Raw genomic sequence first — 25,290 nt, 5'->3', positions numbered from 1 at the left:
TAAAAAGTATAATTTCTCTTATTCAGAAAATTAGAAGATCCCTGTGGAGCAGCTGACATCCAATTCTAGAACAAGCTAGAAGGCAGTAAGAATATGAGATTTCCATGGGCAGATTCAACAACCTTCCTCAGTAAGTTATATCTCGTTCAATTATTTAATATACTTCCTTAATTCAACCTCAATTTCACCTTCCAATATAATTACATTTTGTTCAGTTTTCTAAGAATATGGAGAACTATCACTAGTATCTGTATGGAGAACCAATTTAAAGCCACCTCTCATGCTTTCCTTCCTTTCTGTTTCTTGGATGTGGAAAACCAAAGTTGATACAGTATTTATATAAAGATCCAGCAAAACGAACACAGCAGAAAACTATTTCACCCCAAATCTTGTTCATTTACCTCTTAATATTGTTTATCAAAAAGCAAAAAAGAAACAAACAAAAAACCCTGCTAAGAGAAAAACCCATGAAAAGCCCTAACCCATTCTTTGTTAACTGTAAGTCACCACTCTCAACAATCTTCCCCATACTATCTCATTCACAGTATGATGGTTTGATCCAATCAAATGTATCATAAAAGTACAAATACTGGAAAATGGGAAAATGTTTACAGAAAAGTAGCTACTAGGGACGCCGGGGTGGCTCAGTTGGTTAAGCCGCTGTCTTCCGCTCAGGTCATGATCCCAAGGTCTTAGAATTGAGTCCTGCATAGGGCTCCTTGCTCGGCAGGGAGCCTCCTTCTCTCTCCACCTCTGCCTGCCGCTCTGCCTGCTTGTGCACTCGCGCGCGCGCGCTCTCTCTCTCTCTCTCTCTCTCTGACAAATAAATAAATAAATAAATAAAGTCTTTAAAAAAAAAGAAAAGAAAGTAGCTACTAGTGTAAAGGCCATTATAATTTCTAAGTTTGTGACTCTAATACCAAAAGTAAAATTAAGGGGGGGAGAAAAGAGAAAAGAGCAGAGACACAAAAATGGGTGAATTTTGGACATAAAATGTCTGGATCTGGACATAAAGTATCTATTAAAATAGTTTATGAAATAAAATTTAAATAAATATATTAAGTTTTACTTTTGCTGATTAAAAAAATTGTATCAATAGGAACAATTACTTAGCAACCAAACCACTGCCACTTGGGACAGGAGAAAACAAAATTAACTTTAAGGCGTTATTCCTCTGAGAAAGGGAAGAAAAATTTGCCTATAATTTTCTTTCTAATAAAAAACCTTGCATGTCTATTTAAGCCTTAAAGAGTTAGATCTAAGTTACCTGGGGTTTGCCAACAACTAAAGGTATGATTTGGGTAAACTATGTATCTGTTTTGGACCTTGGGTTTTTTTCCACTTACAAATAAGAGCTGAACCAAAGATGATCTGTAAAGGTAGCTTGGAAATCAGAATTTGGCATCATCCAATGAGGTTAAAAATAGTTGTATACACATACATACATATTTGTGTGTGTATATTTATATACACACACATATACAGGCACACATTCCCTACACACACATACATAGTTCAGTATCATCCTGAATATTCAAGTTACTTCTAAAGAAAACTTCCCATTTTAATACTGTTTCTTTCCTTCTTTCCTTTTACGTGGGGGAGAAGGGGAGAGAGGGAATCTTAAGCAGGCTCCACACTGAGCAAGAAGTCTGACAGAGGGCTAGATCTCATGATCCTGAGATTGTGACCTGAGCTGAAGAGTCGGACGCTTAACCCACTGAGCCACCCAGGAACCCCAATACTATTTTCTTAATAAGATTCTTTGCTATAAGCATTATAAAAGAAATCAGCAGCTCACTGTTTTAAAATATAATGTGTTAATAGAAAATGTGGGTATAGTAAGGCTGGTAGATGACAAGAATGCCTTGAAAAGACGGTTGTTCAATTCCCAAGAGGAGGGGGCAAGCCATGCCACAGGGGGCCACACAGGGAAACACCAGAATTAGTTAGAAGGCAGGGGGTGGGGGAACTGTGGACAAGAGCCTTAACTGTGATTCCCACAGGAAGGACAAGATAAGACAGGGGAAAACAGGTTTAGAATTGGCTAGTTTGAATAATTTCAGAGGGCCCTGGGGCACTGAGGCTGTCCCTGGTGGTCTGGGCAGGTAGGGGGTAACCTGAAATGTGAGAGCCGAAAAAGGACAGATCAGGGATTGGTTGGTTTGTATTTGAAAAGCACATACAAGGGGCAGCTGTTTACTATCTCTATGAAATGATTAATCCTGGAAGGGGCAGTCCTTTCCAGAGGCAGCAAGGCCCCAGATGTCAAAACATGAGAATACAGAAGATAAAACCACAGTTAACATATCCAATTAAGCTGGGTAACAGAGAAGTCTCATTTCTTCTGGGTACTTATTGAACACTCGTATATACTAGCATTGTACTATATGCTACAGATATAAAAATGACCTTGTAATAGAAAATGAGACTGCAAAATGCTAAATACACACACTATTAATTTAGAAGAAAAGAATAAGGGTAAATTTATTATAATAATAATAATAATACTTTACATCTATTTCGTGCTTTGGTATTTATAAAAACATTTTCACATATTATTCCATTTAATCCTCAGAAAACCCCTGTGCAATAGGCACAGACTTCATTTTACAGGTGCTTATTAATTGCTCAAGAGAGCTAAAGGACATCACCATCTCACAGACAGCAGACCAGGAGACTGGAGCCGGGTCTTGATTCTTGTCCACTGCTATTTTCACCAGCACTCACAACGTCTCCTTAATTTTAAGTTAAAGCTACAGTATTATCATGCAGAAAAAAATGCTAACCTAACCACTGAGCACTGACTGCTCAATGGCCTCTAACAAGGAAAAGCATGCAGGATTCTTAATAACTAAAGAAACACAAATAACTTACTGGGGTACTTTTAACAGTATTTGAGGGTACAGTGTGTGTGTGTGTGTGTGTTTTAAACTTCTGTACGATAGTAGAGTGCTCGACCCCACATAACCTAAGACATAATTTCCAAAGTACTTTTTATTTCTTGGTAATCAGAAGTAACTGAATACTTTTGAGTGTTTCTATAAAATTTAAACGAACTTACCAAATGAAATCAAGCAAATACTATCAGTGCCTTTGAAACTCATTTTTAAGAAAAATCCATTTTGTCACTATTTAATTAAAAAAAAAAGTATTGGGTAGCTCACTCAGTTAACTGTCTGACTCGTGATTTCAGCTTAGGTCATGGTCTCAGGGTCAAGAGATAGAGCCCCACATCAGTCTCTGAGCTCAGCAGAGAGTCTGCTTGAGATTCTTTCTCCTTCTGCCTCTGCCCCTCCACCCTTAAAAAAAAAAAAAAAAAACCCTCCACAGGAGACATTCTACAAATGCGCTCTGACATTAGCATGAACCAGCATTCACAAGGTAACAACTGGAATCTGTTATTAAATGCCAATTGCGCTGAAAATGAGGCTGAGAATGGTGTTCTTCCTGCTCTAATACTTTTAAGCTTAAAATTCTAATGTTCCAGCAGATGAAGATACTTCTGCTCTTATGAGACATCTTTGGACTAGAAATCAGCTGGCATAACCTCCACCTTCCAGAACAGGCAGTAAAAAGTTTTCTCCTTTGAAACTAAGATATAAAGATCCACCTAACTATTCTACTTCAATATTTCTAGATTGGACTCTATTATCCCTGGGGCAGGCTGACTAAAAGTCTAAGTCATGAGGTGACAAGGACTGCAGTAAAATCATTGGTCTGAAGGTAAGGATCTAGCTTTTGGAAAAGTTAGGAGGTAATACTGGGCAAGGGAGCTCTCTGTGAAGTTAACTGTGGCTACAACATTTATTCTCACAGGGCTATCTATGCTGCTTGTTGGCCAGAAGAGCTCAGTCCTAAGCAAGCATACTCCCTGGCTTAAAGGGCAGCTGGTCTCTGACCAGGCATCTTTAATGTCTATATCCACTGGCAAGGGCATTTTGAGGAGTCAGATGAGCTCCCAGATGGCAATCTGAATGCCCACGGGTGTAGAGCCCTGGCCCTCATTTTTGCTGTTGCTGAAGGCTAGGCATGTGCTTAGTTTAAAAGGATGGTAGCTTACCATTTCTAAAAATTCTGCAAATCCTTAATAATGACTCAAACTTAAATGACCGACCTTTTTTTAAAGGACAACAACATTAGACTCAATATTAGATTTGGCTTCAAAAATCTGCCACAACAAAAACAAAACCTTACATATTTAGAAATACAGACATATCTCATTCACAGTTTTACTCCCAAAACTAATCACTTGACTTAAAAACTAGAAACACAGTAAAATGATATTTTTCCTGTTTTCCTCTTGGCTCACTGAAATAAAATAAAATCTAAGTTGAATTTGGTTTTCACATGCTTGTGCTTAAAATTTTTAAATTTTAACACTTAAAAATATCTCAAATATCTTATTTTACAAAATACATAGATAAACAAACATCTCATTGTAACAAAACAAAAAAACTAAGACCTCCATTCCCAAAGGTGACACAACTATTTAGTGGCAGAGTTAATCTGCTAACCAGCAACAGAACTCTTTTCTTAAATATATCATGGTTACCTCTGCTCATCAAACTGCTTATGGCATGAAACATGTTTGTCTTCCAGTTTGAAAATTATACATAGTTATCACTACCTGTTCGGAGAACTACCAGAGAATCTTTTTAAAAGCACAGCACATGAAAGCTGTGAATAATTTGATCTCAACAATCAAGTTTTCTTTGTGATTTGGGGTAGGGGTGGGAGCGTGAGGAAGTACACATTAATTTTTTAGAACTACCCCAAAATGAGTTGGTATCTTTTAATTAAAAGACAGTGTTGGGAGAACAAGGAAGGTGATGAATAGGCCTACAAATATAGAATATAATCTCCTGAAGTTTTTACTCAATGTTTACGAGTAAATATATATGTAAATGTGTACACACACACAAACTTAGAGATAGGCAAAATGAACTCAATCATATCTTTTCAAAATAAAGAGACTAAACTAAATTTACTCCATTCTCATAGACTATACGTTCACTCGAATCTATCCATCTCTTGTAAAACATAAACTGGTCTTTAATTTTCATTGCCAGTTACTTTTAGTTTTGTTTTGTTTTTTTTTAAGATTTTATTTAAGAGCGACATAGTGAGAGAGGGAACACAAGCAGGGGGAGTAGGAGAGGGAGAAGCAGCCTTCCTGCCAAGCAGGGAGCCCAATGCGGGGCTCAATCCCAGGACCCTGGGATCATGACTTGACTTGAAGGCAGACGCTTAACAACTGAGCCACCCAGGTGCACCTTCATTTTAGTTTTTAAAAAAGATTTTGTTTATTTGCAAGAGAGACAGAGAGAGGAGCACGAGTGGGAGGTGGGGGGGAGCAGATGGAAAAGGACAAGCAAGACTCCCCACTGGGCAGGGGGCCCAGAGTGGGGCTTGATCCCAGGACCAGGGGATCATGACCTGAGCTGAAAGCAGAAGCTTAACCAACTAAGCCATCCAGGTAGTTACTTCAAAAAAGAGAGAAAAAAATTTTTTTAAACTTTTCCTAAAAACTAATTTTCCTAGCTGCAAAGATTTAGGATTAAACTGCAGTAAGAGTTTTTGAAGCCAGATGGAATCTGGGTTCTTTTCCCAATACGCCCATGTACTAATTCTCTAACACTGGGCAAATCATTTAACCTTTCTGAGCTATGATTTCCTCATCTATTAAAAAACAGCAATAATCTAACACTGAGATAAAACAAAATTCACCTAAAATAAAGAACAGGACCCATGATTACAGAACATGTCTGTTTTGCTTCCCCAGCACCTAGAACAATGTTTGGTGTACAATGGCAGATATTCAACTATTTATTATTATTTATCCACTAGACAACAATAATAAAGTTAAAGCACCTGTCAATTGAACTAATGGTACACAAAAATGACAAAAGAATTATGTGAAGAACATAAATTCAATACATAAAATTTTTATTGTCTTTGGGTCTCCTAAAGGCGTTTCTTAATATTACCTTTGGAAACTAAATTCCTATCTACTGACATGTCACATGCTGATCAGGAAGCAAGTCATAAAATATAGGCCTCGTAAAGCATACACTTTTTTACATACCTGATAATTTTATTAAATATTCTATCAGTATAACATAAAATTAATATATATAAATAATTAATCTATATTGTATTTAGTAAGGTTTAATATAAACAGTGATGTTACATATTAAATATTGTTAATACATTGCAGTGAATATTAGTATTACTGTATCATAAGTATTAGTGAAAATGAAATATAAGACTCCTCTATGGTTTGTATTCTTAGAATGTTTTAAAAAAACTCATTCAAAATTGATTTACGGTACACATATAGTTAATAAAGGAAATGTTCTTGCTAACCCCAAATTCCCAATCAACATAGGATACACAAAGTAATAAAATCTCTTTTTTTCCCCTAATCCTCTGTGTGGCATTTATGCCCTGTGCCCCTAAAGAGAGATAAAGAGTAGAGTGCTCAGCTAAAGATACAGGAATCAATGCCTTGCTGAATATACTACACGAATTACAGTAAATTACTTAAAACAGTATTGCTTCCCTGTAAAGGTAGGTGATGGTGCTGTTTACCCAGACCAGCCTTATCAAAAGTACTTTCACTTAGTAGCCGTCTAACATACTGGGTGCATAACCTTGGCCAAGGTATTAACCTCTGATAGCCTTGATTTCCTGTTATATAAACTGAAGTCACCATCATTACCTTCTTCATAGAATTGCAAAAATTAAACAGGTTAATATACATAAAATGTTTAAGCACAGTGTTTGACACATAAACAATGAATTAATTCCACAAATGGTCACAGGAAACACACACTGTAGAACATGGGGAGTGTATAGTGAGAGACAATTTAAGCGGTAATGGACAAAGTATATTGTGCATAAAGAGACAAAAAGTGTTTAGATTATGTGACCTCGTTATTTACCATTCTAGGCCTTAGTTTTTGGATATGACCACAATGCTTAACTTTATACAGTGTTCTGAAGAGTAAATGAGTTAATAAATCAAGTGCTGCATACAGTATCTGGCACACTACAAATATGCAGTAAATGTGAGCCAAATGTAAGAGTTAAAGAACCCTTTTACTTGTTTCATTCATAAAAGAAAAATGAACTAATTTCTTTCCCCATTAGAACATTATGGAAAAGGGAGTTCAATCCCATGTTATTTGGTCATATAAGGAACACATTAAGCCTCACGATACAGATGCTGAGTACCCAGTTACTGAATTTATGAATGTAGTCTCCTAGCTGAGAGTTCATGAAATGGATAAAAGTTTATCAAGATATTACAAAAACCATATATCTGCCCTACCATAAGACTCAATTTAGGTACTGATATCCTGCCAATGAGAACAAAGGACGAGAGAAATTCTAGAAATAAAAATACAATGTGTTTTAATTTTATAAAACTGTATTAATAAAATCACAACTGTGATAAAATTAATCAAATTACTGCTTCAACAAGCATATTATCATAATCTGTGGCACTTCTGAAAAATATCCATCAAATGTTCACATCTCAAATAGGTTCACATGTAGATTTAAATGTATGGGAAACTGTATAGGACTTACAAACCACTTTAAGTATAATCATTTCTCCTATATAAATTCAGTTAGTACTTGTCACCATATGCACCTACTCTTTTCTTCTTCCCTCTTCTTTCTCAGCTCCCTGGCCTAGGCACCCTCAACTACAACCAAACAAGAATGTTCCAGCCCCCTCTCCCACCCCCACACCAGTGACAGGTACCCACTTACCACAGCACAGATCACTATCTGGTTCCTATACTTCTGTGCAAAAGCAGCTCCGCTTCTGTGAACAAAAAGCTATGGTGACTTGACTCATTATTTACAGAACTATTCTAAATCCTCTCTGGCTACATTTTGAGGCACCTACATAATAAATTCAGAGGGACAGAAACAACCTGTAAATTTTAAATACCTTTAGATTCTCCTCAAAACTCCCTTCACTGCTAAGATTCTCACCTGTAACTATCTACTACAACATATGGAACAGTCAGATATAAGTTCCTTCTATTTCATTTTACTAATCAATTTTCCTTTTACGAATATAAACTCTCATTCCTTTTAAAAATATGTATCTTGAATCTACTCCAAGGACCTATTGATCTCATTCTCAAAGGAAATCACAGTTCTCTACCTGTGTCCTTTCCCCTAGTTCAATTATCAGGATTATAAGGTACCAAGCAATATTCATCAATGTGCAAGTTGAAAAACACTGTTAAAAGACATAGCTCCTGCCATTGGTTTACAATTCACCTTTAATGTGCGTTAATATTTCTTGATCCCAGTCTGAATTTTGTAACATTTGTAGAAAACTTCTTAAACGGACCTCCAAACTTCATGTAAAATCCAACATAACCATTTAAAATGGCCTTCCTCATCCTGACCTGGCAAAACTTAAATAACCCATTAAGGCCCTGCTCAGTTATAACCCTCTCCATGAAAACATTTCTGGAATCCTAGAAGCAAAACCATTTTTTTTTCCTGTGGGCTTCTAGAACACCTCACTCATAGCCTTTATAAACCAAATGCCATGTTGTAATTAACTATATATTCATCACATCCCACTGAATCCAAGATGCAAGTAAGTAACTGTAAGGACAAAAAAATTCTGCTAATTAAATTACAACATGTCTTTGACTATAAGATGCATTTCAATTTCAAAGATGTTAAAATGTTAAAAAAAAAAAGTACGTCTTAGAAGCAAAGAAATAAAATACAGTATGTCTCTGCAACAGATAATATATTCTGTGAGAGCAGCAAACATGTCTCACTTCATCTTCAATTCCTGAATGCCTGTTACTATACTTGGTATGGAGTAGAGGAAAAGAACCAGCAAACCTGATGTTTTTACCTAATCCCTTACCACTTCTTTCAGGTCAACATTCTCGGTACTAAAGGAAGTCTGACCACCTGTTTTCTGTATTAAGCAAGTTCACTGCCAGTGTTTCTAAAGGCCATTGTGAATTCACAACTAAATTACTCCAACAACGTGTTTTTTTTACTGACCTCCTGATTTTAACTGTTCCACACTTCTATCTATAGAGAAACACTTTAATAGTATCATTTGCTTTGCCAATCTTTCCATTCAAACCCTTCCATCCACTAGACTGGTTTTCAAACTTATTTTTATTATTATTTTGGCAGAGTCCCTTCTTCAAACAAAATGTTAGGAAACAGTCCAATAAACACACTTCTCTGAAGCAGAGGTGGCAGGCTGCTCACTTGGGGTACTCTGAGCTACTCTGTGAGACCTACACTAAGGAGCACAGATGAGAGAATGCTACTTGCTATGTTAGCTACCTGCTTCCACCTGAGGACTTCATGCTTTTTATTTCAAGTTCAGGTGCTTGGCTCAAGACATCCTCTCTCTTCACCTCTCAGTCATCAGTCTCAAATGTCCACTTTCCGCAACAATTTTCAAAGCCTGTTTCAAGTCTTCACCACAGAAAACCTTCCTTGTTTACTCCAATCCATTGATCTCAGCTGTCTCCGAATTCTCATAACTTGTTTTCCATATCTTAAAGCCCAGTATTTAACTGTAAACTTTCACATGCAATTGTAGCTGCTCTGTAATTGTTTCACGCATGTAAGCCTCACCTCCCCACCACGAGCACCTTTTTAAGACAAGTGAGTACTTTCAGAGTCTAACACAGAGCATTCAGCGGACACTTAGCTCTTCTACAATGAATCACATTTTTTCACCTGTAGATACACTTCTCTCCATCCTTAGCTGAACTTCAAAGGTTTCTGATAGTCCATTTATACAACCTTCTCTTTTGCATCTGATATTTAACTCAAGCTAATATCCACATCTAAAACTACTCATTCTCCCACTGTATTTTCTCTTCCTTATGATTTTTTACTTTAAAAATTTTCTTTGTTTACTTTTCTCTTTGTTTACTTTAAGAATACAATATATATAATACATACAACATAAAAAACAGTGTTAAGTGACTCTGTATGTTATAGCTAAGGCTCCCAGGCAACAATAGGCTATTAGTAGTTAAGTCTGGGAGGAGTCAAAAGTTACATGCTAATTTTCAACTATGTGATGGTCATCACCCTTAATCTCCACGCTGTTCAAGGGTCAACTGTACAATTTTCTTTAGAATATTCAAACCTTTTTTGTACATACTATGTCAAATGATCTTTGCAACTCTATTGAGGTAAAAAGGGAATTAGTACCACTAATTTACAAATGAGAAAAGGACAAAACTCCAATTTTAACATGTTTGCCCAGGATGGATAAGCTTACGGGGAACAGCACCTGAGCAAAAATTTAGGAGTTCTAAGTCCTAGTCCTGTTGTACTATAAATTTTAAAGTGTTTTACTGCAGCATTTACATCTTCTCAAGCAAGCTGCAAGCACCCAGCCCAGGCAATCATGTGCACCAGCATGGGAAGGGGGCCTCCTGCCACATGGTTTCCCTTCTTACCTTCCCCTGACTGTGACCTAGTAACATTTAAATGAAATCCCCTCATGCCTTTTCTTGTGTACTCCATCCTGACCTCCTCTCCTCCCCCAAAACGCATATGCCCATGGGTCCTCCCTCTCTGCTCCCCACCTGCTTAGCTGAGCCAGCTCCCTTGGCACTTCCTCTGATGCGATCCCCTCTCAGTGTACAGCGACAGTCTCTCTAGCACATGTGAGTATAATAAACTTTCTTTTTCCTCTGCCTCTCCTGTTTCCTCTTTCAGCCACACCTAACTATCACCTAGAACACAAAATACCCGTGCTCTAGGAAGCCTCTCAGTACAGATGCCTGCAGTAGGAACAAACCTACTACTTGAACCACACCTCTCCGATAAAACAGATAGTCCCTACTCCTAACTTTATTACCATACCTAAGGAAAGGAGAACCTTCATATATCTCAGTTAATACGTTTTCTATTTAAACAGGTCTCAAGTCTCAAATGACTTTTTTTAAGGCTTTCTCCTTTTTATTTTAGCAATGGATTGTAGAATGCTGTGATTTTATTTTGATATGAAAATACTTCAACACACAGTGATCTTGCCTGATGGGTTTAGTATTTTCTGCATAGTTTTTAAAGAAACACCTACGTCCTGGATATTCTGAGCCAAAATGTATGAGATATTGGATCTGTTTACTTCATAGGGTAAATTAACAAATTCGAAGCTGTGAGTGCTTCCAGAGTTTGAACATTGTTAAGGATCCTAGATTTTCCAAATGCTCTCCAATTTCACTAAAGAAAAAGTAATCACATTGTTCATACTAAACTGACAGTATCAGAAACATAACACGGTTAAAGAGCTACTGAGATAAAATATCTTAACTACAAATCAATGTTGGACAATGAAATGTATGTTTAAAATACTAATACTCTGGCATCACCAAATAAAAGTGCAAGTAACATAGAAAAATAGCATCTAAGAATGCAGTTAAGTCTAACAAATAGTGAAGAACAGAAATCTACTCTTATGAATTAAATTATACTTATTATTTAATAGGATTCACCTTAATTATACTCCCTCTATAGTAAGAAAAACTGTAAATGTGCCCCTTAACACCATCCCCAATCCCTAAATATTTGGTCAGTCATGTAGTTTAACTAAGTTTAACTAGTTAAACTTTAACTAAGACAGAGACCTCTCACCATATGTTGGATGGAAATACCCAGAATAGGACCATATAATCAAATATTCACAGAATCTTCAATTTTAGATTAGGAGACTTACAGTTTACCTAATCAAACTTTCTATACAAGAAATTCTTCTATATTCTGCAATGTCTCTGATAGATGGACATCAGCCTCTAAAACAGGAAAAGCACTACTCTCTGAAACAAACCCTTCCATTATTTTATAGCACTAGTCCCTGTGTGTAATATACATATTCTATTGGTTTCCCAGGCCAAGCAAAACAGATTTAAAAAAAAAAAAAAAAAGGCAGACAGTGGTCACACTTTCTCTTGTTTTAACAATTAAACCCCTCACTCTTAAGTTATTGCTAATGAAATGTTTTCCACACTCTGCATCCCAGGAATCCCTCTTGATATGCTTGCCAGTTTGTCAGTGTCTCACTTAAAATGTGCCACACCTAGCAATGAACACAATATTGCAGAAATGGTCTCACAAACACGAAGTAAAGGAGGAGCTTTACTCTACTTAGTTCATATTAAGCCAATAAATCCTAAATCACCTTCACATGTCCTGCTGCCAACCTAGGTTTTTCATCTTGCGGGTATATGATTTTCCCTACCCCTTTAAACAGAGGATCTATTGTATTTATCTTGCTAATTCTAACCCAGCATTCCAGAGTATTAGGATCACTTCAAATCTCAAGTCTATCCCCATCATAATTATTAGCAAAGTCTCCCAGCTTTGCCTCATCTTTAAATTCATTAAATAGGCCATTTTCACTATAGTATTTGTAAAAAATATTCAACAGGACTGTATCAAGGATAGAACCTTACACAATACCAATGACTTCTACTAAAGTAGACTGTCATTTTTCACGTAATTGAGCACCCAGGTATGAATGAGCCTTTAAAGAAATCATGACTATCAACGCTGGAATCAAAATACACTGTGATGCCATTATTTCTTTTCTATACACCTCTGGACACCCTAGAGGAAGATTACATAAACCTACTTTCTTAGTGAACCCATAAGGGTTCCCAGTGATCCCTGAAATCTTTTTCAAATGCTCAGAAGCCAACTACTGGATAATCCACTCAGGGACTTCGTTAAAGAAGTTATCAAATTCATCTGTCTGCAATACAGATTGTTTTCAAAAAGTGAGGTATTTAATTCATGCTCATTTTTTCCATGCTGCATAACTTTTAAGTTATGTATACCAGCCTGAAACTGAATTTGAAAGTTCCTTCTGACCCAAGGATGTCATCTATCTGGATCATTCTGACATCCAAAAAGCAACTAAATGTCCCTTATCTCCCTACTTACCTTGGGCAAATAATCTCAGTGAGTTACAAGTCTAGTCATTTCAGCTGGAAGTGCATTTTCCTTACTGGTTAACAGAAGCACAGTGGAGCATCTCTGTCTTTTCTTCATATTGCACCATTTTGCTCAAGCAGTGTCTTTTGCTATGATCTGAAACCTTACTTATTTTAAAAGCCTACTTTATTATGAGTTTCTGCTTTCCTGACATTATTCTTAAAATGTCAAGCTGCTCTTTGTTTTCATTCTTAATCCTATATCCTTCCTTCTACCTTCCACGTATAGTATTTTAAAATGTGAGTTTAACACAGAGCTCTCCATGCAGCCACAACAGTTTCTATTCACCATTTAACTACTTTTCGTTGTAATTGTCTGTCACTGCCATAGAATGTTAGGACTAAAACAAACTTTAACTACATAGTCAACATTTCTGTTTCCAAAACCACTTACCCTTTATGGGATATAAGGACATATCAGACACAAAAGGATAAAAAATAGCCTTTACCTGTGAACTCATCCTTCTACCTTATGTCTCCTGAACAAAAACCTCAGGATCACAGATGACTTTAAATCATGGTTCTACCACTTACTGGAGGGCAAATTTTCTCAAAGAAATTAAAGCTCATGAGGCTATCTGTAAAACAGGAACAGTAAGACCATCTTACAAAGATATTGTGGGTTTTAATGAGATAATATAAAATACCTATCTTAGCACCTAACACATTCTAAGGTAAATAATAAATGTTTGTTTTTTTCCTCCACAAGTCTCCTTTAAAAAAAAAAAAAGCCATTTCCAAATATAGTTTGGGACAAGATTCAGTATCTAGAGAGCCTGAGGATGTGCTTACCTACATATAGAATTTACTAATCTCATTAGTTCTGAATTTGCTCTTTAAAGAAAGGACGAAATAATACCACTAAGATTCCACCATTAAGCTCAGTAACAAGGAGACCTAGGGAATTGTGCCTTTACCAACACTATATTCAAATTACTAAAGCTGAATATCCAGTGACAACAGACACAGTCCATCTGGAGAAGACAAAGTCAAGATACTCTCTGGTCTCTAAACTTCAGCTACATTTACTCGTTTACTAGCAAAAGACTGGATAACAAAGCCAGCAATATAGCAGAAAGACAACTGGAGCAGCAGTCAAGATTCTAGTCCTCACTCTGCCAAAAAGTACAAGAAATTAAACTTTTCTGGGCTTCAGTTTCTTCATTTCTAAAATACCACTAAGGAATGAGGGAGAGGAAGAGACACTCAATTATCTTTAAATTACATTAGTTAACTACAATTTCATTAAGTTTTTATCTCACCACATACATAAGCAATCTGTGGTTCAACAGGTTTCGCTTTGCCACAATCTGCTCATTCATTAGGTAGCAAACTGACAGGCATTATGAACAGCCAATCTTAAAACTAAGAGTACAGAAGAGCCCATCCATCCCCCCTCAATTATTACTATGCCATCCCCAAGTACTTCATGTAGTGCTGTAGAACCTCTGATCGGTATTTCTGCTCTCACTTAATAAGAGAAAAATAAAACACAAAATTCCTTTATAAAGAGACTTTAGCAGCAATACCAAAAGGCTACAACTGGTGAGCAGTAACCTCAAAGATCCTTTCAAACTAAAATTCTATCATCCTGTAAATCTATGTTATTTAAGATCTTATGTATAGCACTTTCCCCCATCTTCCTTCTTTTTCTTTTCCCCATCTTCCTTCTTAATCAAGCTTCCTTCTTTTTCCTCTTCAACTTGCTTTTATGTCCGCTCCAATATCCTTAAATATTACTTATTATATTGTTCCCTGATTCAGATTCAAAAAACATAATTAAAACTCTTATTTTCCTTTGCACCCCTCTCTATCCTGAAATCCTTCTCAAAGATGCCCTTCTAAAAATTAATGTGGCTTTACAATGGATATGTTTTCATCTTCCGTGAAAAATTTAAAAATTGGTAATGATATTGTTATGTCATCATCAACAAATGTTAAAGGTCGTGCCATACATCATCTAATGGGTAAAACCAACTTGTTAATTCAGAATCTAAATTACTTAGGGTACAAGATATAAGTTCTCCATAACAAATTCCATATGTAAAGAACAGTACTATAAGATTTTAAAGAAATAAAATTACAGGGGCACCTGGGTGGCTCAGTGGGTTAAAGCCTCTGCCTTCGGCTCAGGTCATGATCTCAGGGTCCTGGGATCGAGCCCTGCATGGGGCTCTCTGCTCAGCAGGGAGCCTGCTTCCTCCCTCTCTCTCTCTCTGCCTGCCTCTCTGCCTACATGTGATCTCTGTCTGTCAAATAAATAAATAAAATCTTAAAAAAAAAAAAAAGAAATAAAATTACAAGAGCACACCTGACTTTTTTTAAAACAGAAATAACAACCAAACACAGTAGGGATTTGTATCATTACAAACACAAACACACGTATATGTTTATGTCTTTTATATATGTACAACACATGTATGTTATTTTAAGAAGCCTACTAAGAAAACCCAAATTAACATATATAGCTAAGAAAAATCATATTAGTACTAAAATTCTAGCCGATTTCTACTTTTAGTAGCTCTGTAAAAAAGTCTGGTGTAAGAAGTTGATTCTACTAAATTGTTAGATTTCTAAATTAAATATAAATGTCAATTATTTTCTTTGGCCCCCATTTTCTTTTGTTTGGCCCCCATTTTCCCTAATTACGAAGAATTGGCTTTCCTCTCCTGATTGTGCTACATCCCCGGGTTTCATACTTTAAATCCCCCCAAAACGAAGGTTAGATAGTCAAGTTCGTGAAGGGCCAGCAACATATTTGAGTTTGAACTTCCTCTGCGTAGGAATTAGCCTAAAAATGTGAATTGCCACTGAAATGAAAAAAAAAAAAAACAAACAAACAAAAAACCATCCATCAACCAAAAACATGATCTGTTACAACAGATGACAATTAAAGCCAAAACCAAATCAAATCCTCAGTCAATGCAAGTTAATTACAGATTTAGGTATCAATGGTCCCTACATGTTCTAATTCTTTAACTAAGGAGATATAACTCCTTAAGTTCATTTTATCTAGGGCTCGTGAGCTACCCGAGTACACTGTGCAAACAGGTAGTTCTTTTAGAGCAAAAATCTTTCATCAATTAAAACAAAGGATGTTCTTAAACCAGCAGTAGGATGTTACCTTTGTTCTTAAAAAGGGAATTCTGCTTTTCCTTCAGTCACAGTCAAACTCATAATCCCAACAAGAAATAAACCCTAAGTGTGTAGGGGGAACAGGTACTTAGTTCCTGCTACAATTCCAACTAACTAAATGCTAGATACTCAGCCTGGAAGTCAGAATTCTGAGAGGAGATCAAATCACTGAAACACATTATGTGGAATTCATTATCAAGGAAAGAGATTCCCCCTAGGTTGTCACTAACATTCTCATTTCATAAAATCAAGTATGAAGCTCCTTAGCTTCAAGAACTGGTTTCATTTGATTATCATATAAAATTTTTTTTCCTGTCCATATCATCCAGACCCTTCCTGTATCTCTTGAAGAGTGACATGAGGATGCATGATAACTTACAGCCCACTGTCATTGAGCTAGTCATTACATTCTCTCAAAGCCAGCTATTAATAATTTTTTTTCAAGCCTGGTTAATGATTGTCATAACTATTTAAAGCAAAAATCTTCCATGAAACAAAATTAAATAATATCATTTAGGGGGAAGGAATAGACACATAAAATAATCAAAAAGTACCAAAAGGTGGGGACATAAAGTAAAAGATCAGAACTTCCAGGGCTCATTTATAAAAGAGATATATGGACATTTATTGCTCATTCTCCCTCTTCTAGAGGGAGTGAAGTACCTGGTATCCCACTCTTAATGTCTGAAAAACTCAGAGCCAAAAGAAATTAATGAAAATAGAGCCATTTCATCAGCTTCATTAAAACCACTTCAAGGGCACTGCTCCCAATTCCAAACTGCTATCTTCTCCATCACCTTCTACACCTTATTCAGCAAACATTTGTCAAGCACCTACTATACTAAACAGTAAGGTAAAAATCTATGAACAACTAGGATCAGATTAATTGCACTGACTTGTAGAAGTTAGTAATTCTGGTCTTTATAACATGGCTATCTTAAAATGACTGAGCATACCTATTAGAACATAAACTCTTTAACATCAACGAAATTCAAAATCTTTGGTTTCAGGAGAAAAAAAAATCCAACTAGGTAAAGTTTAAATCTCCTGATTACCTCAGTAACACCCAAATAATTTAAACTCCTTAAATAAAAAAATAAAAAAATATTAGCTTTGAAAATGAAGACTAAACATACCTATTGGGAGTGCGCAGCATGTGGCTAGTCAATATATGCTTGTGAAATAAAAACTCTTAAGTTCTCTTTGCCATCAAAAATCCATTCTACGAGGCACACATGAACTAGCTCCAACACCCATCTGCTGCCAGATTTTGCTTTATGGTTCACTACTGATGTCCAGATCCTTGGTTCTCAAATTTCAGTGAGATTTAGAATGACCTGGAAAGTTTGTCTGAAAAGCAAATTCCTTGACCACACCCCCAAAAGTTACAGGTCCAGAAAGTGGATCCTGCCTTCCTAACAATGCATCATTCAAATAAATCTGAGTTAGGTAGTCAGAAAACCACATTCCTATCAATGACTTACCCTCACAAGGTTAAGGGGGAAACTCTGGGTTGTAACTGATACCAATTACAGTACAGAAAAATTAACTATTCCTAACCTAAATTACAAATTATTCAATTCCCTTAATCATAATTCACAAATGCTTAAAGGGCAAATCAAAATATAAGTGAAATAACTTTTGGTAATGCAAACTGTCATCCAACCAAAAAGAGACATTTTTCATTAATACTTAAGATATTGTCAATTTTTAGGAAAAGAGAATGAACAAAGCAAACTATGGATTGTAATCCAGAGAAATACTTATAAAATTGTGCTGCAATAGCTTTAGGGGGAAAAGTACCACACACAAAATACTCTGATTAGGTTACTGTTTTATCAATACAGAAGCCACTAATCACATGCAGCTATTTAAATTAAAATTAAATAAATTTAAAAGTCAGTTCCTCAGTTCCAGGAGCCACATTTTAAATGCTCAGTAGCTGCACGTGGCTAGTGGCTAACACACTGGATAAGATATGCAACACTTCAACATCACAGAAAAGTCTACTGGATAGATCTAGTTTAGAGGAAATGGGCATCTAAATAAACATAATCTCTGTTCTTCCTTATCAGAGAACTCTATCTGGCAACATCCAATTATAAATATATACATCTATGTTAGGTATTAACTACAAAACAAAAGCCCTTGCATAATTTTTCTGAAACTTGTTTCAAGAAAGGTCATTAAAAGTGATGTGCTTATTCATTTCAGATTATCAAAATAAAAAATATTTGATTCAACATATCTGACAGTATCAAAGGCGCTAAAACCACAACTAGGTTTTCACCGAATCAGAATCAGTAAAAAATGTTTAATTACTGAAAACAAAAGGTATTATTAGGTAAAATAAGACAAATCAAGAAAATTTAAAATACTTAGTAAGACTACTTTTCCAAATACTTCAGAAATGACTTCATATGCATAAAAAATAACTCCTTTATAATTGGTTTTAAAATGACCTTACTACAATTAATTCAAATTAGCCACATTCTACTATTTTCATTTTTAATTGCTTTTCAACAGCTTCACACTAAAAATATCGATAAATAATATAACAACCATAAGATTTAAGTATAATTTTATACGTGAATAATTATTTATTCAAAAATCCTGGGAAAATCCTGGTTTTAGCAGAAAAGCAGACATAAAAATTAATCAATTTGTAACTTACAATTGTATCTCAAAACTGCATCAACATCTACTTTAAAACAACACTATAATAAAACCCAAAAGCATGATCAACAAGATACTGAAGCAGAACTTCCAATTTAAGAAAAAGCCTTTTTACCAAGTAGAATTAAAACTTCAACAGATTCACAACTGTATACTAATTCAGCTTTAAACCTGCTTTCCTTTAAAGAAGATATAAACGTCATTTTTATTAGAGTTCTTTCTGAAAAGTTCAAGTGTATTCAAATATGATCTCTACACAAGACAATTATGACTCTAATTAGGAAGTTTTGCTTCATGGAAGAATAAATTTATAAAAAAGCGTCTAGCAAATTTTACACGTAAAACCTAGTATTAAAACATACAGATGTGAATGGGGTCACACTAATGGCAAAAGTTATGGCAATTAATATTCCAGTGATTTTAGATTTCTTACGATTATGTTTATTTCAGAGGTCTATATCAAACCTAAGAGTTAGCAAAGAAAAACAGTTTAACTAATTGTTATTAAAAACTGCATGAAAGAATGTTATAGAGAAAAGACAGCAGTAGCTTACCTGCAACACTAGTGATTGTAACTGGAACTCCTTGCACTTGAACACCTGCAGCACCCAGGTTGGCAACACTCACTGTCTGAAGGTTAGGCACTGATGCAAGCTGGGCAGTATTCAAAGTTATTGGGGCACCAGCAACAGCCACAGGAGCAATCTGAGCAAGAGTTGTGCCACCACTTGAAGACACTGGGGTGATGGTTAATTGTTGGGATAACCCAGCATTCTGAACTTGCAAATTTGAAAGACTCTGAATATTCTGAACCTGTACAGTTTGCCAACTGATTTGCCCTGAAGGTGTTAAAGTTGGAGCCCTGATAAGCACCTGAGTCGGATTTACTGCTTGAAGTTGAACATTCTGCAAAGGCTGCTGCTGGATGGTCTGAATTGTCTGCCCTGACTGAAGTTGAAATGACTGCGGTGGAATAGCCTGAATGATCTGCTGCTGAGGCTGTTGGATCTGGATCTGCTGTAAGATAGGCTGGCCTACAATTTGCACCTGCTGAAGAGAATTTGATTGATCCTGTGTATTCTGTATTCCATTAGACTGAAGCTGACTGGAGCTCTGTGCTTCAGACTCAGTAGCAGCAGGTGTTTGAGATTCTTCAATAGTGCGTTCAGAACTACTGGCTGATGTGCTTGCATACTGGCCCGTGTCTGCTGAGCTCACTAACGTGTCACTGCTCGTCAGAGATGTTGAAGCAGTGGTTGTGCAGGTAGTGGAGGAGGAGGGAGATTCCGGCATAGTACTGGCAGAAGCAGTGGTGGTGGTGGGTGTGGAAACTAACTGACTCCCATTGGAAGTCCCACTATCAGTAGTAGTAGCAGGCTGGCCAACCTGTCCAGTCCCTCCTCCGGCAGTCACGTTGTTTATCACTGGCAAAGCTAACGTCACGCCTCCAATGTTAATTGGTAGGGTTGTTACAACTTGAGCCTGAGTACCAGGAAGGGTCTGTAATTGCAGTGGTATTGAAACACCAGGTCTAATTTGGACTGGAACGGTCTGATTTGCCAGGTTTTGAGCAAGAATATTCCCAGAAGCTGTCCTGTTAGCAGCTGTGAGTATAGCTTGATTATTACCTGCAGAAATGAGCTGAATTTGACCCTGCAAATCCTGTAGAGATGAACTACTAGTTGGATTGATTTGAATTTGCTGGCCTTCCACAGTCTGAAGTTGTGGAATCACTTGGTACTGCACACTACCGCTTGGATTTTGTACTTGTATGACTTGAAATTGACCAGGGGTGGAAGAATTACCTGATTTAGTTTTTGTAGGAGATGCACTCCCGTTATTACTGCTGGAAGAACTAGATGAACTAGAAGCTGGTTGAGAAACGTTATTTTCTTTTGAAGCAGGAGGAGTGGAGGCAACAAGTTGCCAAGTGTTTCCAGCAAGTTGTGTTGTTACCAGTTCTAGCTGTTGTGGTTGATTTTGAAGTTGCACCAATCCTTGGCTTGGATCTATAATTATTTGTTGTTGTCCAGTTGCTTGATTTTCACCAGGAGTCCCTATTTTGCTGCAAGTAGCTGCCAGTAAAGCCAGAGGAGAGGGCTGAGAGTCCTACCCAAAAATGAGATGGTAAAGGAGAGGGGGGAAAAAAAAGTGGGCGGATTTAGTGGAGCTAGTAGTTGGAAGGGGTTTTATTTATTTATTTATTTTGACAGCTCTATGTTTCAGAACTTAGGAAGTGACAGAAATCAAGAAGAAATAGTAACAAAAGCAGTAAGACAAGAATAAGGATGCAGATACTGTAATATAAAGTTCAAATAAAAGGAAATTTCTAACAAACTTTCTCCAAGTATATTCTCATAAATTCAAAATGCCCTTGGGAAAATACACACCGTTTTCTACTAGTCTGAGTTCTTGATGTAATTTTAATCAACGTTATCCCTCAAACATGTGAAATCTTTATGAATTTACAATTTAACTTCCTCACTTTCAGAAAGATGCTTTGAGTGGATGAACATTTGTATTCTGTTCTTCAGTTCTGGGCAATTAAAGGACATAACTCCCTTTCTCCCCTAACGTTTCGTGATGAATTTTTTTTATATGTTTGCTTTTACCTGGGAGCCTGAGGTTTTGGGTTTTTTATTGTTATTCTCTGGCTCAGAGGTTTTCCCTCCTTCTGTAGCCATCGCCGCTGCTGCTGCCGCTGCCGCCGCCGCCTCCTCCTCCTCCTCCTTCTTCTGATCTGCAACAAACCCCCCCCCCCCGGCCAACGACAACAGGTTATTAGGATTATTATTATTCGTCTTCCCCCCCTCCTCCTCTCCCCCTCCCCCTGAACATTAATCTCCATAAACCCGCGATCCACGCACACCGGCAGGGGGTGGGGGAGAAGGAGGGAAGGGAGGAGGGGGATATCACAAAACGTGGTTTGAAACCCGACCCATCCGCTCCAGAGCAACACCCAGAAGGTTGTTCTCTCTCAGACATTAAGACAAAACACAACCCTCCTTCCCACCCCCTGATACCCTCCCTTCCTCTCCTCCTCCCCTTAAAGCATCTCAGCGGCCCCGGGGGAGGGGGGAGAACCGAGCAGGGTCTGGGGAAGGAGGGAGGGAGGGAGGCGGTGAAGGAGACCGAGGGGGGTGGAGAATACGTACCGCTCATCCCGCATTAACAGGACAAACCCTCAGACGGAGACACAGGGATAGAGGTGGGTGGGGGTGGGGGCGAGGCGGGAGGAGAGGCCGGTCCCGCCCGCCCGCGGTGGCTCGGAGGAGGCTGTAGCTGGCACAGGCTCTGCCTCTTTTTCCGCGAATGGCCGCCGCTGGGCTGTGGCGTAGCAGCTCCTCTCTCCGCCCGAGCCCGGCTGACTCGCCCTTGATTGACAGCGGCGGCGCGCGGCGCGGGCGGCGGCGCGGGCCGGGGGCGGGGCCAGGGCGGTGCGAGCCCGGCCGACTCCCCACCCCCCTCGGCCTCTCTCCGCCGGAGCCGCCGACTCTCCACCCCTTCCCCCAGCGGATTGGCCGCCGACCTGCCGGGGGCCGGGGCGCTGGGGCCGCCTCCTCTCCACCCCCTTTCTCGGGGTTATCCTTTCAGCCGCTTTTCTTTTCCTCCCTTGGATTCTCCGGTGCTCCTTCTCTCGGCGTTCTAGCTCCGGCTCGCTGCCGGTAGGCCTTCCATACAGCCAAACTTGTTGTCTCAGGATATCCCGCCCCCTACTCATTTCCCAGCGCCCTCCCCTCAAAAACCTGCTCCAGCATCCCTCGGAATTGCCACTAAAGAAAAAAGGAGGGCTGTCGCTCAAGGGAAGCGAGTGGGTCGGATGAGGGGGCGTGCGGACCACCGACGACTCGGCGCGCCGGGTGAACTGCCTGCTGCCCCTGCGCAGGGAGCATGGCTTTCCTGAGGCGCATCCGGACCCGGGCGCCCTTTTTCCCTGGCTTGGTCCCCATTGGCTGAGCCCCTGGTGACGCGCGCTGAGTGGTGGGAGAAAGGGGGCGGCTCGTTGCCGCAAAGCCTCTCGGCCCTTGTAGTTTCCGCCGGCCGCTGCGGCCCCTCCGAGGCACCGCCTTCTCTCCCGCCCCCGACCGAGGCCTGGCTGCGGAGCGGAAAGCTGCCCGAGGGGGCGGTGGCGGCAGGGCGTGGCCGGGGCCGAGTGGGAGTTGAACTAAGCGAGGGGGAGGGGGAATGGGTGTTGTTTGTCTGGGCCTATCCGCCGCGCGGGGCTGCCCAAACCACCTCTGCCACCGCCTCCTCGGCTCCAAGCCGCTCCCCGCGGGGCGAGCTCACACCCGGAGCGCTTGGCGATTGAGCGGGCGGCGGCGTGGGGAGGCGGGGTTTACTGTCCTCCGGGTTTGAATGAACCCGGTTTCCAGAAGCAGTGCCTTTGCCTTTCCTTTCTTTGCTCACCTCCCTCCTTCAGGCCTTCCGTTTCAAATAAGAGGCCTGCTTTGCCACAGAGAAGGATCTTCCATTTTATTTGTTGTCTCTGGCTCGCTGCTGGAACAGAGCAATGACCCACCTTCTAAGGTTCACCGTGTTTTGCCCAATAGCCCCTGTGGTTGGCGGACCTCTGGCTCTTACCAGTCTCACAAGGTTCTGGAGGCGAAGTAAAACCCAGCTCCGTCTGCGTCAGCCCCGGTCACAGTTCAGCATAAGCTTCTGGACAGGTGGAATTGACACCTGGCTGCACAAAGCATTTTCATGTCAAATGCACTCTTGAGGAGTCTTCAAAGCTGTCCTTCAAAGTCCTGAAGTCAGGATAACACCATGCAATACAATAAGCGCCTGGTTAAGTGTACCAAAGGTGGAAGTGAATTGCTAATATAAACATTGGCCCTGGGGACAAGGCTTTCTTACCCACCCAGGCTCACAGTCACCCACTCCCTTTTTCACCTGGGCTCCCCCACACACAGCCTTGAGTGGTTTCTGTCTCCTGCTTGAGGCTTAATACGTTGCAAGGGTGAGGAGGTCCCAGGTGCTGCACTTGACTGGCGTTTCCTTTGCTTGTTAAAGTAATTGCAACATTGGCTGATGACAAAGCCAGCAGCGCAGAAAGACAAAGCATTTCAAATAAAGAATTACATAGTATTGTCTACCCCTTCTTTTAAAAATGAGACTAAGATCCTTAAATAACCTGTCCCCCCCACACACACTATGTGCAATATAGAAGCTCAAAAGTGCTTCTTGCGTTTACAGATAAACCGTCTATTCTTGAGCCTATTCTTTTTTTTCTATTCACTATGATAAATGAAGGAAGACATTTTGCAGTCTTATGAATTGGGGCATTCCTTGGCAGTTTTCTTACCTTACAAAACCTGCTTCAGAGGGACAGTGTCACTCTGAACCACCGATTTAAAAAAGAATGTTTATCCATTCAGTATAGATCTACAAAGTGTTTTAAATATTCTGTACTCTATGGATTAGTGGTATTGCTGGTATTCATGAAACATACCATAGAAGAGGAAAACCCCTCTGGTTTCTTAATAGAGACTTATGTAACAACTGACCAACAACAACAACAACAACAACAACAACAAAACCAGAATTTTATTTTATTTTATTTTATTTTAAAACCAGAATTTTATTAACATGTATACCTCATGTATGCATGGGAGAAACCCAGGAAAAAATGATTAACTCCCCAAAATGGCTTAAAATTTAAAGTTAAATCTTTTTTTTTTCTTTCAGCGTTAAATATCTCACTAGGGAAAGGGGATGTAGGCCTTTTAGGGGGAAGGCAAATAACTTTTAGGGAAGACAAACTGGCCAGTAGCCAGTTAGTTGGAAGGCATGATAATTTGTGAAAAAGTTTCCTGGGTATGCTTTAACTTGTAGTCTCCTTTCCTGTGAGTCAGTCTTCCATGGTTGATGAAACTCCCTGGGAGATTTATGATAATTGAGTTCCTTTTAGGAGATCTGTCTTTAGGCAGATAAGGTGGGTTGAGAGAATGTCTCTTGGCATTTGCTGTTTTTCAAGTGCGTACAGCTCAAAATAATCAATATGTCATATTCTGGTACCCTTCAATAGTTAACCAAAATCTTCTCATCCATGGCTGAGCCATAAGACCATGGCTGAGCCATTAGGGCAGGGAGTGAAATTAATCATTTCTCAGGTACCATCATTTTATCTAATTGAAGGTTTAGCTAGATGTATAGTTTATTCTTATACCACCTTTCTAATTTAAGCTATGAAACACCTATACTATGATATACTTAATATTTTCTTTTAAATCGTTTTACTTTTAGTCTTAATGTAATTAAAGAAGTTGATATCAAGGTGGTAAATGGCAAGCCAGTATCATTCTCTATGTGGGTAAGATAAATATAAATTCAACAAAATTCTCCACCTTCGGCCGGTCAGAGTAGTCTTTTCTTTGGAGGAAGTAGTTGGTTTAAAAAGGTTCCTTCCTACATTCATATTGCCTATAGAACAGTGGCTTTCACACTTTTTTTT

General features: G+C 38.7%; 1 protein-coding gene across 1 annotated transcript in view; it reads right to left on the bottom strand.

Moving 5' to 3' along the window:
* The window catches only part of SP4 (Sp4 transcription factor), an 83,737-nt gene extending 61,520 nt beyond the window's left edge, over positions 1-22,217 (bottom strand). The window contains exons 1-3 of the mRNA XM_080818302.1: positions 21,992-22,217; positions 21,449-21,576; positions 19,391-20,945 (exon numbers count right to left, since the gene is read on the bottom strand). Of these exons, the coding sequence (XP_080674428.1) occupies positions 19,391-20,945; positions 21,449-21,576; positions 21,992-21,998 (1,690 nt within the window). The 5' untranslated portion in view covers positions 21,999-22,217. The remainder of the gene's footprint in view (positions 1-19,390; positions 20,946-21,448; positions 21,577-21,991) is intronic.
* Positions 22,218-25,290: the final 3,073 nt, after the last annotated feature.

The sequence above is a fragment of the Martes martes genome, assembly GCF_963455335.1.
Source record: "Martes martes genome assembly, chromosome: 11".
Lineage (NCBI taxonomy): Eukaryota > Metazoa > Chordata > Mammalia > Carnivora > Mustelidae > Martes > Martes martes.
The sequence above is the reverse complement of the archived record's forward strand: the minus strand, read 5'-3'. Positions and strand labels throughout refer to the sequence as shown.